The 15,292-nt window shown below is 40.4% G+C and overlaps 1 protein-coding gene across 1 annotated transcript; it reads left to right on the forward strand.

Annotated features, from left to right (window-relative positions):
• Positions 1 to 1,908: 1,908 nt before the first annotated feature.
• On the forward strand, positions 1,909 to 13,183 carry LOC309689083 (AN1-type zinc finger protein 3-like). Its single transcript, XM_082505248.1, has 6 exons — positions 1,909 to 2,220; positions 6,663 to 6,703; positions 9,979 to 10,170; positions 12,274 to 12,339; positions 12,426 to 12,596; positions 12,916 to 13,183. Exons 1-6 carry the CDS (start codon positions 2,153 to 2,155, stop codon positions 13,068 to 13,070), a joined length of 693 nt encoding a protein of 230 aa, XP_082361374.1. The 5' UTR covers positions 1,909 to 2,152; the 3' UTR covers positions 13,071 to 13,183.
• The last annotated feature ends 2,109 nt before the right edge of the window (positions 13,184 to 15,292 follow it).

A 15,292-nucleotide genomic window follows, 5' to 3' on the forward strand; every position in this document is an offset into this window, starting at 1 on the left:
CCAGAGACAATCCAGCACATAACAGCAGGGTGCAAGATGCTAGCAGGCAAGGCATACATGGAACGCCATAACCAAGTGGCCAGCATAGTGTACAGGAACATCTGTGCCAAGTATAACCTGGAAGTCCCGAGGTCAAAATGGGAGATGCCCCCAAGGGTGGTGGAGAATGACCGAGCTAAGATCCTGTGGGACTTCCAGATACAGACGGACAAAATGGTGGTGGCTAACCAACCGGACATAGTGGTGGTAGACAAACAGAAGAAGATGGCCGTAGTGATCGATGTAGCGGTTCCGAATGACAGCAATATCAGGAAGAAGGAACACGAGAAGCTGGAGAAATACCAAGGGCTCAGAGAAGAGCTCGAGAGGATGTGGAGGGTGAAGGTAACGGTGGTCCCCGTGGTAATCGGAGCACTAGGTGCGGTGACTCCCAAGCTAGGCGAGTGGCTCCAGCAGATCCCGGGAATAACATCGGAGATCTCTGTCCAGAAGAGCGCAGTCCTGGGAACAGCTAAGATACTGCGCAGGACCCTCAAGCTCCCAGGCCTCTGGTAGAGGACCCGAGCTTGAAGGATAAACCGCCCGCAGGGGCGTGCTGGGTGTTTTTTTTTTGTTATATATATATATATATATATATATATATATATATATATATATTGCCAATCAAAATTTTCCTTGTTTCTTTGTTGTAGATTCATCTAAAGAAATGGGAAATTCTGATGTGTCTTTGCGACAGCCATGAGTGACACTAGTGCAACAGGTTGCTAGTATGATAATGATAAAATTTCAAACTGGTTCTTTGCTATGTTGTCATCTCTAGAGAGTCATTGTGTTTTAATGAGTCATGGGTTGGTGTTAAGCTTGAAAAAACAGAAACAAAACATTCCTTTTAAATTTGTCAGGTGCGAGGACTGGACTGAGTGCAGAAGCAGGCAATGCCCAAAGAAAAACTTTGAAAGACCTCAGAAATCCTGGAGAAATATTGCTCAAGACCACCTAAAAATAGAGGTAACTCCGTAGAAGGCAGTTATAAAGAAATGAAGGTTGCTCAAGACTTTTGCACAGTGCACTATATATTGGGGATGATTTTCAGTAAATGCAATCTTTAACTGCATTTAACAGTAAAAAACAATACAGTAAAGAAATTATGTTTTTAAGGCATCTCATGCTGATGCTACCTTCATGAAGTTCTTGAATAAAATTTGCTTTTACTTTGCTATTTCACTTATTCCCTTATAAATGTTTTTAAATATAACAATCCACATTTTCAAATACTGAAAAGACAATTCACAATATATAGAGTGTTATCTGTAGTTTTAAAACGTGTTGTTATTGCTTTAGTCCATAGCTTCATTGTTTTGCTTTACTCTATAGTACATCTATGGCTTACTCTTACTGTACAGTACTCGCTGTACACTTGCCTTTCCAATACTAACACTCAGGATTATAGAGAAAAGTAAACACGGCGACTCAGAAATGTTGGCATATGTGTTTATTCTGGATGTTTTCCGTGTAGAAGCGGTGTTAGTTCATACTGTTTTACCATCATTTCGTTGGCCAATATTGACATTTCTGGTTTGATGGACGCGTTTCCGGCCTAGCATACTTCATACCAGCGACGTGTGAATAGGGGTGGTCCTCAACTGTCAAGAGGGGAAGGCCTTGCTCAGTCTATTTATTTTTTATTTTTTCGCACCCTCCCACACATTTAACGTCGCCATAATTGTGTTTTATTCGTATAGGTGGACGGGCGGTGTTCATTTTAAGCTTTTTGGTGTCGACTGAAACACCGGAACGCCCCCCTCCAGTCGTTTGTCGGTCGTAAAGTCCGAACATCCAGCTGATTGCTTTGAGTGCTGTTCAATTATTCCAGTTCAAACTAAGCCGTTTCCTTTGACTTAACGGAAGGCTTTTTGTGGCTGAAGCGAGTTTGCCGACGCGATATTTATTTATTTTTTACCCATGTGTGGACTTTCGGAGGAATTGGACAGCTATCGTTTTGTGTAATTTGAGCGTTGAAGGCTTTTTCTCATTGAACGACCAGGCCCCGGACTCATCCCCAGCCTCGCGTTTCCTTATCGGCTTTTTGTGTGTGCGTGTGTGTGGGTGCGCGCGCGTGTGGGTGCCTGTGTTTGTGTGTGTGTTGGAAGTCATGGGAGACACTAGTGAACGAAGCAAACCTCCGACTCTACCTCCCAGGTGTCCCTGCGGATTTTGGGGGTAAGTGTTAAACCTGATAGAAACCGGATTAAACCCGCTATCTTGAACTGAAAAGTAAATCCGGATGAAATGTGCTAAACGGGTTCAACTAGTCCAAACCCATTGTTGTTGTTCTGTTGTACAGGCCGAGGGTGGGGGGTTGGGAAGTTGGCTAATAAATAACCTCCTAGCTTGAAAACTAGCTTAATTTACCCCCTTTTTAGAGCTCTCACACTCTTTGTCGTCTCCTGTAGTGCCGGTTGTTATTTTCCGACCGTGCTTTACCGTTTTTAGGGCTATTTTTGAAGCCAGGAGATGACGTACCCGACATAGAAAATGATTTATTGCCAGCAGGTTCCTTTTAAACCTGCCCTGTTTTCGTCTACGACTTCAAAGGAAAGCTGGATTTAAATATTTAACACGCTACTTTTCTTAAACCTTAAGATTTAAATGTGTTGTTAAACTTATTTTGTCGTTTATTTTACGCCCCTCTTTACATTCGCTCTTGTCAAGAGGTGGATGTGTGTTGCATACCGGATGTGATTCACTGATCTCGCCTGTGTTACCCCATAGGAAAAATGACTAACCTTTTTAAATGTATTTAGTAGTAACCATAAGAAGTGACTGCTTATTTCTCATTAAACGCATTGATAATTTCTTGTTCCTGTCTTCACTTGCTTTGAGGCAAATATCAATACAGAACATAGTCTTATGAATTGACATTTGATAACCAGCCCATCTTCCCCAGCTGCTTCGTTTTCTGCTGTCCAGAAAGCAAACTGGAGGTGGCAGTAACCCACCTGTCAATGTCAGGTGACATGAATGGCAGCCTTGTGTGATTATGGCCCCAGCCTGCCTCAGCTCAGAATAACACCTGGTCTGGGGGGGGGGAATCTGCTGTCTCTCAGCACATGTCCCTAAAAGCCAAGGCTTCGTGAAACGATTTCAAGGTTTTATTCAACTATTTGCAGGATTTTACATCTTACTAAAAATATGGGGTGCAAACCTTCACCTTGTCAGTACTGATGATATTTACATTGTTTAAATTCTTTTTTTTTTTTCTTTCTTTCTTTTTGGTGTCCCTCAGCCCCAAAGAAACAAAAACAAAACAAAAAATATCTGAATAATTAACTAGTGCAAGACTGACTTGGTTCCAGTCGGTTGCACAATATACTGCTTAAGCTACTACAGAGTCTGTAGCACAGCACTACATAGATGATATAAAACTAAATCAATAGACAAATGTAAGCAGACAAAGTAATAAAATATTATGAAATGCGACTATTGATTTAAAAACAAGCAAAAGCAACAATAATACAATTTAAAAAAGGCTAAAAATGTACATGTTAAATCCACAGAAGAAACAGATATTTAATAAAGTGGTTATTAAAACCAGTAAGAGGACAGTAAAATGGTTTTTAAAAAGTTAAAGGTAATAAACAGGGGAGTAATAAAATTAAATGAGAGCTGAGAGCAACACTATTCCAGGAAACAACATTTTGGCATTCATTATAAATCCATAAAACAAATATATAAATAAGGTAAAATGATAATTAAGACCAGGAACTAAACTACCGAAATACAAATACTGCACTTTGATGCAGGTTTGCCAATATTATTCATACCAATGTGTCCTTTAAGATGTCAGCTCATCAGGGTTTAAAGGCATCGGTTAATTTTGGGTCCAAACCTGCACTAACTTGAGCAAATAAAAGTCAAACCACAAGTGATTTCATTGATTACTTCTTTGAGATAAGGCGATGCTATTCAATGGAAATCACCTGTTTGCACAGGTTGGCTCCATGAGTTTATAAAGTCCAGTAGTAAGCTCAGTAAAACATGCTAAGTAACTTCAGTTAATAATAAAAATAAATCATTAATAATGGCATTAAATTAGCTATTATTGGTTGTAACTGCAGACAAACCTATCTCACACTGAGTTTTGATGAGAATACCTTTTGATTAGCAATGATTAACTGCAACCAAGATATGTTACAGCTAAAGTGCAGCCTGGATGACATTAGTTTTAATCATTTCAAACATTGCTTTTAAGTTTCTTTAATTTGTGGATACTTCAGAGTAGCTAATGTACAGGTTGATCACTTCTTATGAGCAACAGGATTTAAGAGGATGAGGTAATCGATTTAAAAATACTTTCTTTGAGTAAAGCCTTGTTCTTGGATTCAAAATGACGGAATAGTTATCAGTCTGTTTGTTTTTTCCTACTCTGCGTGCTGCTATCAGATGAACAAGTTGCGTTTTGAGGACCTAAACAAAATATTTGACTTGGTTGTGGCACCTTTGTGCTGACATAATCAAGCTTTCCCATCTTGTCTCCACCTTGAAGCGTCACCTGGGAGCATAATGAAGTATATTTTGTCTGTAGAAGACTTGTTTTATCCTGTGTGGTTTATGTAGCAAAGAAAAAAGAAGCCATCTTATTTGGAAAATTTCAGGCTTTTAGTGATTTAAGTATTATTAAAGACTAGATGACAATATTAAAATTGTCTCAAAATTGCATTTTGTTTTTGTTTTTTGTTTTTTGTTTGGCTTAGAGCGACTGAATTTGTCTGGTACTATCATTCACCTCTTTGCTTTCAGTATAAACAGTCTGTGCAGGCTTGTCCTTCTGTATTAGTCACCTAGCTCCTGTAGGAACAATGATATGAATACCCCACCAAGTTCCAGCTTGTGTACCATTGAGAGAACTCGGTGTGAACAGAAATGGCTGAGAACAAAGACATTGTGGTGGTATGGACATTGGAGAGAAGCCCAGAAGGTGAGGGAAAGACACACCTGTGGCAAAGGTCTTACCAATTGCCAAGAAAAGATTCAAATGACTAGTTTTAAAACTGTTCATTGTCTTCTGAATGGACTTGCAATGAAAAAACCTTAAGGTCACATCTAGGTCACTTTAAACTCTGTAAGAATGTTTTCTCTGTCTATTCAAATCTTGACTATTCATGGCAAAAGCTTGTAAAATCACTTTTGTGTTTTTGTTGAAAGTTCTTAGTTAGGCTGTTACTATGCAGCCATCAAAAAGATGAAAGGCAAAGAACAAATGCTTTACACTACATTCAATCATTCACACACACATTCACACACTGGCAATGGCAAGCTACATTGTAGCCACAGCTGCCCTGGGGCGCACTGACAGAGGCGAGGCTGCCGGACACTGGCGTCACTGGGCCCTCTGACCACCACCAGTAGGCAAACATGGGGTTAGTATCTTGCCTAAGGATATTTGAGATCGAACCACCGACCTTCTGATTAGTGGCTGACCTGCTCTGCCACCTGAGCTACAGCCACCCGTGCTGTCAGTCTCAGCCGTTCTTTGAGGCATGCAACAGCAAATGAAGGTTGAAGTTTAGGTTGACAATATATGCACAGTTTGCAAATTCAAATGGGGGTTTGAGCATTGTAACAGCAGGTTACCTATTGTTGAACTTGAACCAAATATTAGTGAATTTGTAGTAGGGCTGCACGATTAATCGTTAGAAAATCGCGATCTCGATTCATACTTATGTGCGATCTCATTTCCAAATGACAACGATTAAAAAAAAAAAAAAAAAAAAGACGACGATTGTACCGCATTTTGATCTGGGACGTAATCTGCATGAAAACAAGCGCTCACTCTTCCTTTTTTGTTGTTTTTATGTTTATTTATTGTTTTTATGTTCAGTCTCAACTGTTACGAAGTTGATGTGCAGTTAATAAGTGCAATAAATATTTATACTGGAAAAGAAAATCGTGAGAGAATCGTGATCTCAATTCTAAGCCAAAAAATCGTGATTCTCATTTTATGCAAAATCGTGCAGCCCTAATTTGTAGCATAGTTTTTTCCCTTTTTGACTACAGAAAGATCGACTGAAATCTACTCGAGTACGTAAAACCAGATGGGCGTAATTTGCCTTTAAGATGAAATGTTTGTCTCTCTGCTTGCAGCTTGCAGGAAACTAGTAATGCTGAAACAATCAAGGGAGTGACAGAAGATTCATCAGCAACAATAGCTTAACAGTGGGGAAGAATATCCCCTCTTCCAGCCATGTGCTCCTCTTGTGCAGCAACCGTCTGCTTATCAATTTTCTCCCTTTTCTTTCAGTCTTACCTCGAAGCCAAGGCCCAATTTCTAAAATCCTGAGATTAAGCCTTGGAGGAGATTATGAAAGATCATAGATTTAATGAGCTGGATATGACATAATTTTTATCTGAGATGTTGAAAAATTCAGAGTGGTATTATTCTTCCACATTTATGTTCACCTACTCTGCAGTAAATACAGGTATTAACCTGTTGGAGGAAAAGATGTTTATATATAGATGACTCCCATTAAATTCACATTTAGTAATTTGACATTGTTTCTTCTTTTACACATAAAGTTGAACTATAGATGGTTGAAATGTGTGGAAACAAACAGCAGGTCTGCGGAGGTTAAAAACTGACATTATCTCTCTTGTCTTTCCAGGTCCAGTAAAACAATGAACTTATGCTCCAAATGTTTTGCTGGTAAGTCACTTCTAAATGCACAGTATTTGTCTTGTGGGGGGAAATAAACAACACTGGGTTTTCATTTGGATATCATTCAATAGCAAAGGAGGCACAGGACACAAATGGGTCCTGTTACACCTTGGGTACCTGACATCTTTCAGCAGCCAACAACATCCCTCAGTTTACTGAATGTTTGCCAACTGCGTGACTTTTCTCGAAATATAAAAGATTTAAAGTGGTGCTACTTTGCATTCTTGCTTACATGCACGAAAGTAGGAACTCTACTTGGAGAATGAGCCAGACTTCTTTGTCCGTCAGTACAAGCCAGCTGGAAGCTGTACGAAAGAGACAGAACTGATAGCTATTCTGTTGCTTCTGATGTTCACTTTGGTTGTTTTGTCTGTAAATGTGGCCACAGGACACGCGTGGTCTTTCACTCGAATGTTGTGATGTTTTGTCCAATGAAGTTGTGGCTGGCTCAATAAATGGCCTGTATTTGTATAGCGCTTTACTAGTCCCTAAGGACCCCAAAGCGCTTTACACAACCAGTCATCCACCCATTCTCACACACTGGTGATGGCAAGCTACATTGTAGCCCTGGGGCGCACTGACAGAAGCGAGGCTGCCGGACACTGGCGCCACCGGGCCCTCTGACCACCACCAGTAGTCAACGGGTGAAGTGTCTTGCCCAAGGACACAACGACCGAGACTGTCCAAGCCGGGGCTCGAACCGGCAACCTTCCGATTACAAGGTGAACTGCCAACTCTTGAGCCACAATCGCCCAATATGTTCGTTGTCAAAAAAAAAAAAAAAAATTCCTTTGCCCCCACAGCAGGTACTCAAAGCCAATCGCAGTGTTGTTTCTGTGCCTCTCTGGGTTTCAGTTTGTAGTAATGGTTAAAACGATAAATGATTTAAAGTTGCATTGGTGTATAAGGCCTGTTAACTGAAAAGGCTTATTACCTATGTCATTTTTAACATCAGTTGCCTCCAGAGTTTCACCTGTGCTGTTGTTGCTTGACTACAGAGTTAACAGTCTATACTACAGAGATTCAAATCCCCATACCCATGCACGGATGGATGCATTTCAGCACCCCTGGGTGCTCCTGGGTGTGTCTTTGTCTTTGAGAGTTACTTGCAGCTGCTTACTTCTCACATATAAATGGCTGAAACTATTGGATGTTCATTTTCTCTTGGCGTGCAGAGGCATTCTCAGTGACAGCCTGACACACTGCTAGCAGCAGCTTGAGGCTAGGTGTGCCAGCAGATTTCAGTTAGGAATGTCAATAATGCTAAGAAGTCATTCTCAGAAAACGAAAGAACCCATAAAGCGCCTCACTCCAAAATGATGTATTTGCCATTTGGAGGAAAACGGTGAAAGTTAGGAGATAATTGCTTCCATAAAGGATGATGAGATTCCATAAAATCTTCTTAATTTGCTGGGAAGATGGTAGCTGTTCTCTGAGGGCAGATTCGGGAAACAGACTTATCTTTGTCTGTTTCTCTGGTTACTGCATTTACTGTTTTGCTTGGAAGCTTTCTAAAACATAGAAAGTTTCATTTTTCTCCAGCATGATAATTGCACAAGAGAAAAATGCCCAGTTAAAGTTTGAAAATGTCATTGTATGAATTAAGCTGTCCCAATGACTTCTCCAGTCTGGTTCAGGTGGATGAGGGTTGAAGGTGATCCGCAGCCCTGTCGGTGGTCATAGCAACCAGTGAGCATGGTAGCATGGTAGACAGTGAGGACCTAGCATCACAGACAGCAGTAATGCTTAGAATAGACTTGATACACACAAGTATGGAGGCTGAGCAGAAGTGGGTTAGCCCACATGTGGAGGTAAAAGTAAAATCTAGGCTGGCCTCCCACACCTTCCCCTGCGGGGAGAGGGTGGTGGTGGAATAAAGACAAGAACCAGCTCAGGCGTGCAAGGTGATTTTTATCTTTGTCTCACTGAGTCACATTTCACTTGGTAAAGTTAACTGATAGCCACATGGTAATGGAGTTTAGAGATGGTTTGTACTTTCATTCAGGCTTTTTTTTTTTTTGTTTTTTTTTAAGGTTAAAGTTCTATTTTATTTTATTTTTATACACACATGGTAGTCATGAAATGATCAGTCGCAGAGAGATGGAGATGGCGCATGCTGCAACCAGTGATTATTTTGATTGTTGGTTAATCTGTGAATATGCAGATTAATCAACCATAAAATAAAACAATATGCAACAATGGTGGAAGCTGCTTATCAAAGATTACCATAGAAGGAAAATAGAGGCATAGATGGCACCAATGTTGAATGCTTTGGAAGGTATTCAGTAAATTATTGCTGATGAAAGAAAGTTTAATATGTTGTTTTTGTTGGGGTTTTTTTTTTTTTTTTTTTAATGGTGGCAACTATTTGTTACAAATACAGCGTGGCATGTTAAAAAGCCAGAATATTAATTTGAGCACAGTTTTTACAAGATGCCTTTTAATCAGTGCACTGGGCTTCGATTGTTTCAAGTAATCGTGTAATTGACTTTTTGGGATGAAATCATTTCCTAGAGTTTTGTCTGTTTGCTGGTAATTTAATTTAGATGTGTTTCCATCTACAGTGTAAATGCAGATCCTTAAAGCAGCTGACCGTCAGCTGTTATTGACTTTCCTCAAATGTACTGATAAGGAAAGAGTCAGATGATTGCTGAATTCAGTGGACGCTCCATTTTCAAGTCACTGCTAAAAGTTATAGGTGTAATGGGAGGAGAGAGCCATAAACACTGAGGCACTCTGGAACATGATGTTAGGGAAACTCTGCTCACAGTTATATTTACCAAACAGCCGATGCATTATAGTTTGACAGACAGGAAAAACTGGGATACCAAAGGAAATGGTCAGGCAGAAGATAATAACATATGAGAGCTCTGTCAGGGCGGAGGACTAACTCACTGTTTCACCAAATGTTTTCTTTTTTGTCTTTAGGTTGACTTGATGGTTTTAGTTTAAATATGTACCTCCCACATATCGCTGTTAAATTGCCTGATAACTCTTATACACTAATTTCGATGTATTTTTCAGCTACATGAAACCTTTTACAGATGTTATAACGGGAGATCTGGGGTGCACAGTGCCTATACCACACTCCATAAGTCTAGAGTTGTCTGTTTGACACAATGTCCTATCTCCTCTTATTTATTTTTTTTCCTATCCCTCCCACTGTTTGTATTTTCCCTGTCCTCTTCTTTTCTCTTCTTCTTTTTTTTTTTTTTTTTTTTTACATTCCTGTCTACTCCCTCACTCTCTGTCCTTGACCACAGACGTCCAAAAGAAGCAGCCAGTCGAAGACTGCACCCCCAAGCCCATCCAAAGCACCGGGAGTAGCCAATCGCCAGTTTTCAGTAGCGAGATGAGCAGTAGCAGTAGCCAATCCCTATCATTGTTGCCGCCCTCAAGCTCCGAGCAACTGTCAGCTGAAGAGCCCTTACCTGTGTTTTCCAGCACAAGGGAAGGTAAGCCTGGTCAGCCAATGACTTCACACTCACCCTGTTCTGTTTTTAAAAACTGACTTTCAGGAGAGCAAACTTTCCTAACAATGTGGAAGCAAAAGGTTAATGGTCACAGTAGACTGAAACTTTTGCTCAATTTAACGGTTAAGTCTTTCTCAAAGAATTGATGGATGCAGAGCAAGCTGTTTGTGGCAGTGATGATAGTCTGGACTGACTGTTCTTTTTCTTTGTCAAGCACAGGAAGATGCAGAACATGGCTGACACAGGAGTGCAGCACTGAAACAAAGGAACATAATGAAATATGAAGTTCATTGCAGAGCTCATAAAATCCCTCATGTAGGAATTTTCTCAACTATCGTGGACCTCAAGACTACGTTAAATGTCATTCTTTGTAGATGAAGCAGTATGATGTCTCTGTGGTTTGGAACAGTTTGTGCAGGCATAAATGCTGCTGTGCAGCCTTTTCGGTCTTTAAATAAGTACTGGATGAATCTGTCTGTGGGTTTTGCTTTTAAAACATAGAAAAGGCAACAGTAGTAATTCTCTAGTACAAAGCGGCACATGGTACAAGGAAAACTTCAATCTCGAGTAGAAAACACAGTTCTCTGCAAAAGCCTCTGACTGTTCAGATCTGTATGACCAGATCCTATGCTACATCAACCACAACATTAAAATCACCTGCCTTATGGATGTCAGCTGTTCCCTTCTAGGGGTGACCTGTAGGGACGTTAGCCAGAGCGCTTTGTTTTTGACAGTTGTGGTGATCTATAGATTTTTCTTGATCAGATGCATTTCATGCATGTTTAATCCGATCAGGTCAACACTTTAGGCTCTTCATCATGTTCTTTGAGCAGTTTCTGCTGTGTATCAGAGCTCTTTTCCTTGCTGGGGTAGATTCTGCCGTCACAGAGTATTAGAAGTGGGGAAACTGTACGTACAAGGGTGGAAAGACTATTAATAAAGATCAAGAACCAAGTTTTCCCCAGTAGATTGTTGCATTATAACAGAATAATACGTTTATTCACATCATAGGTTAGTGGATTCAATGTTGTGGATGATTAGTGTGTCTTGGTCTATAGCAGATTGTCAACAATAATTACTTAATATAATCTATTTTGTAAATTGCTACTTTTTAAATCTTTTTTTGGACGCTTTGGGACAGAAACGAGCGTACTCTGAATGCTGTCTGGGCTCCTGCTTAAATATAAGAAAGGGGTTCAAAGTAGAGTTGCTCTTCTGCATCAAAAACGGCTAATTGAGATGTTTTGGGCCTCTGATTAGGATGTCTCCTGGAGGTCTCCTAGGTAAATGGTTTCAGACATACCCAACCAGGAGCAGATTCTCCTGGCAGAGTCGGGACATGTTGAAGTGATTATATCCCTCAGCTGTCTCAGGAACACCTCAGAGAGCTAAAGGCGGTGGCTTGAGACTACTGCTCCTATGACCCAGACTCGCATAAGCAGTAGGGAATATAGATAAATGTTGTTCTTAACACATTTCTAAGTTGTAGAGTTATACTTGCTTTCATCTGGAGTCATGTTTCTTACCATGTGACAAACTTCAGTATTAGTTTTCCTGTTGGTCTCCAATCAAAGTCTCTCCACCAGCACATTAACTAAATTTTTACCCACCTTTCGCTTGACTGAGTTTGCTGGTAACTGTATCTGTCTGCTGTTTGATGCTGAGGTGATGTACAGAATCGTTCCTAAACTCACTATTAAGCGCTTAAAATGCACCTTTCCATACATACATCTTTGTTTTGTATCATTTGTAAAATATTGTTTTGGTTGCTTAAAAATCACATTTAAAAATCCTTGAAATGTTCATTTCATTTGTTTTGACATTTAATGGCTTTTGAAAAGGTCAAGCTGGTTTGGATGAAGTGAATATATGGCCTGCTGAAAAATGTTAGAACATCTATATAATAATGTAATGACTAATAGTTTAAGTATTGACATTTCAGCTTCAATTTCAAATGATGAAGTTGTTTTTATTTTAAGCATGGTACACAGTACAATCGTAGGTTTTCTTTCCTCGGAGTGGATGTTAAAGGAAGGAGGTCATTCCACATCGTGTCTCACTCGCCTTTTATTCCTCCACCTGTAGGTGTGTCGTCCACAGAAACAGCCCAAGGCACACTCTGCACGCCCACAAAACGTCCACGAGAATCAGGTACCACCTCTTCCTCTTGCCTTCTAGCGCCGCACGACCTTTGACAGGTTGAGCGCTAAATCTTTAACCCTGGTGTTTGTTTCCAGCCTCGGGCTCGGAGAGCGAGGCCACACCAGAGAAACGACCACGGACAGAAGAGAAAGAAGGGAGTGGCGAAGAGGCCCGCGGGACGCCCAAGCAGAAGAACCGTCGGCGCTGCTATCGCTGCCAAACCAAACTAGAGCTGGTGCAGCAGGAACTGGGATCCTGTCGCTGTGGTCAGTATCATCTTTGAGACGCATGTCACTGTATAAGCTAAGATGGTCATTGGCTTATGGCATCTTTGTCAAATGTTTGCATATAAATAATGTGGGAAAACTATAACTATATCAGAATCACTCACATGTACAAATTACAGGTAATGCACATTCATCCTCTTAAAATTGTATAAAGAAAATAGCACAGACCTGCTTTAGAAACTAGGAAAAGAGACCTCTTCCCAATGTTCTTGTTTAACAATAAGCTTGGCAAAGTAAAATTAAATAATGTGTATTGGGGTCACTTCCTGCCTCACCAGCTTCTCTGTTTGCCTCCCAGGCTACGTTTTCTGCATGCTCCACCGTCTACCCGAGCAACACGACTGTCTGTTCGACCATCTGGGCCGCGGACGTGAGGAGGCCGTCCTCAAGATGGTGAAGCTGGACCGCAAGGTGGGCCGTTCATGCCAGCGCATCGGGGAGGAGTGCTCCTGATTGGCCACAGAGTGAGCAGCCATCCAATAAAACAGGAGCTTACAAAGAGGAGGTGGTGGTAGTGGTGTTGATGGAAGGAGGTCTAGGAGAATTGACAAATGGGGTAATGGGAGGGGGCGGGTGGGAGGGGGGAGAAGAGGAGGAGGGGATGGGGTGTGGTTGTAACATCCTGCATCTGACCCAACGATTCTGGATCTGAGCTTAAGGCCACCCTGTTGAAGTCCTGGTTTCCTGCCTGGAGCATCTGTTCGGACTCTGCTCAGGGCCAACAGGGGGCCGCCTGGTGGCTGTTCTTCAGAGCTACGTTCAGTATCGCATGTTCTCACACACACAGCCTTAACCCCACCCGTCTTCAGAGGAAGGACACCACAGAGACGGATCCAGTCAGTTGTATGTCATGCACAGTTCTTCTGTGCCTTGCCCCGGTTTTCTCCCCTTTACTCAGTCTTTTTTTTTTTTTTTGTTCTTTCTTTTCAGTACAGGAAGTGAACTGCTCTAACGCTCAGCTGAACTGATCCATTTGGATTTTTTTGAATTCTACAGAGTTATTTGTTTTATTTAGATTTTTTCCCCCATTACCTGGTCGCGGATGAGGGGTCTAGCACTATCCCACGACCACTCCTCAGGTCGTCATCAAGGGGTCGAGGTATCAAACCTGTAACCTCACCTTCCTCTTCTTTTTTTCTTTTTTTTTTTTTTTTTTTCCCCCCTTTCTTCCACCCGTGTTTGGACCCATGCACGGCATCACTAACCAGTTGTACTCATGCATGGTTCTAGCAACAGTGTATTTGTGCAGGTTTTGAGCGTGTCATTTGGTAATGTGATGCAGTCCAAGGACGCTGTGTGGCCGTTACCTTGATTAGCTCTGTTTTTACTGCTTAGCCACGGTGTCGTGGAGGACAATACAGCCGATCCCTGCCTCTGCTCACAGACTGTTGGCAAAAAGGAAAAATACAAATAAATAAATAAATAAATAAAATAGACAAACACACTAAATGGACAAGAGACACTCAGATAAATCCTCTGTGTAGCAGTCCCTCTTCTCCCTTCTCCCTCCCATTTTTCAATTTACTGAGTGGTACTGTTGTTCTTGATACATAAAGGGGAAGACGACTGAATTTTTGTATTCAAATGAAGAGTTCTTCACCAAAATGCCATATATTAATTTAGAAAAACAAATATCTGAACTATAACTGAGTCTCCATAGCTTCCCACTGAGTATTTATATTACTACCTTTTTATTTTGTGGTTTTGTTTTGTTTTTTTGTTTTTGTTTTTTTGTAGGTAGGATAAATTGGGGATTTATTTTCAGCTTTGAGATGTCTCTTTGGAATATAATTCTTAAAATATTATTTCCTTACTATTTTTATTTTTTTTTAATACTGATTGTCATCCAGAACATCATTTCAGAGAGCGAGATTATTTAGTTTAAATCTGTGATAAATGTCCACCTAAAACATCAAATAAAACTTCTAAAGTAAAAAAGGGCAAATGTTGGATGGTTTTGAAAACTCTGTTTGTCTTTTTGTCAAAGTAGCCAATTGTAAGACTTTAAGAACTGAATACACTGCTTGTGGCATTGTTTGTTTGTTTTCTTACCACAGATTCAAACTGACTCTAGTGTCTAATGAATGTTTTGGCTGCAGAAATATCATGCGAATTCTGAAATTGAGTGGTTTTCCCCTTTCCTCATACGTTTTTCTTTTTTGTCATTGCTTCCAATCCTACTCCTAATCAGCCTACTCAGTCTGACTGCTTGGACTTTGTGCTGTGCATATTGTTCAGTTAAATGTTTCTTCCTCCTTATCTAAAAGGATTGTTCTACCAAAATCAATGTTTAGTTTGTGATGCTGCAGAAGTTGACGTTTTTCATCCTTTTTTTTTTTTTTTTTTTTTTTTAAGCTCGAGGTGTGAGTGCAACAAAATAAAGACGTTGTGGTTGATTTAAAACAAATTCAGAATCTCCATTTAAAAAAAAAAAAAAAAAAAAAAAATAATAATAATAATAATAATAATAATCTGCAGCTTTATCACACGTGTGATGATGACGTGACCGTTTCAGTTTTTCAATTTGGAGAAATAGCAGCAGGTCTCTCTGAACGGCAGGAAAATTAGAAGGTGTCGTCTTTTGCAAAATAACTCCATAAAAGTTGATTTGGGTTGAAAGCCTTTAGAAAAACCACTTAACTATGCTAATCCTCACAAGTCACGGTTTGTTCTGT

The sequence above is a fragment of the Aulonocara stuartgranti genome (assembly GCF_965226115.1).
Source record: "Aulonocara stuartgranti genome assembly, chromosome: 15".
NCBI classification, from domain to species: Eukaryota; Metazoa; Chordata; class Actinopteri; order Cichliformes; family Cichlidae; genus Aulonocara; species Aulonocara stuartgranti.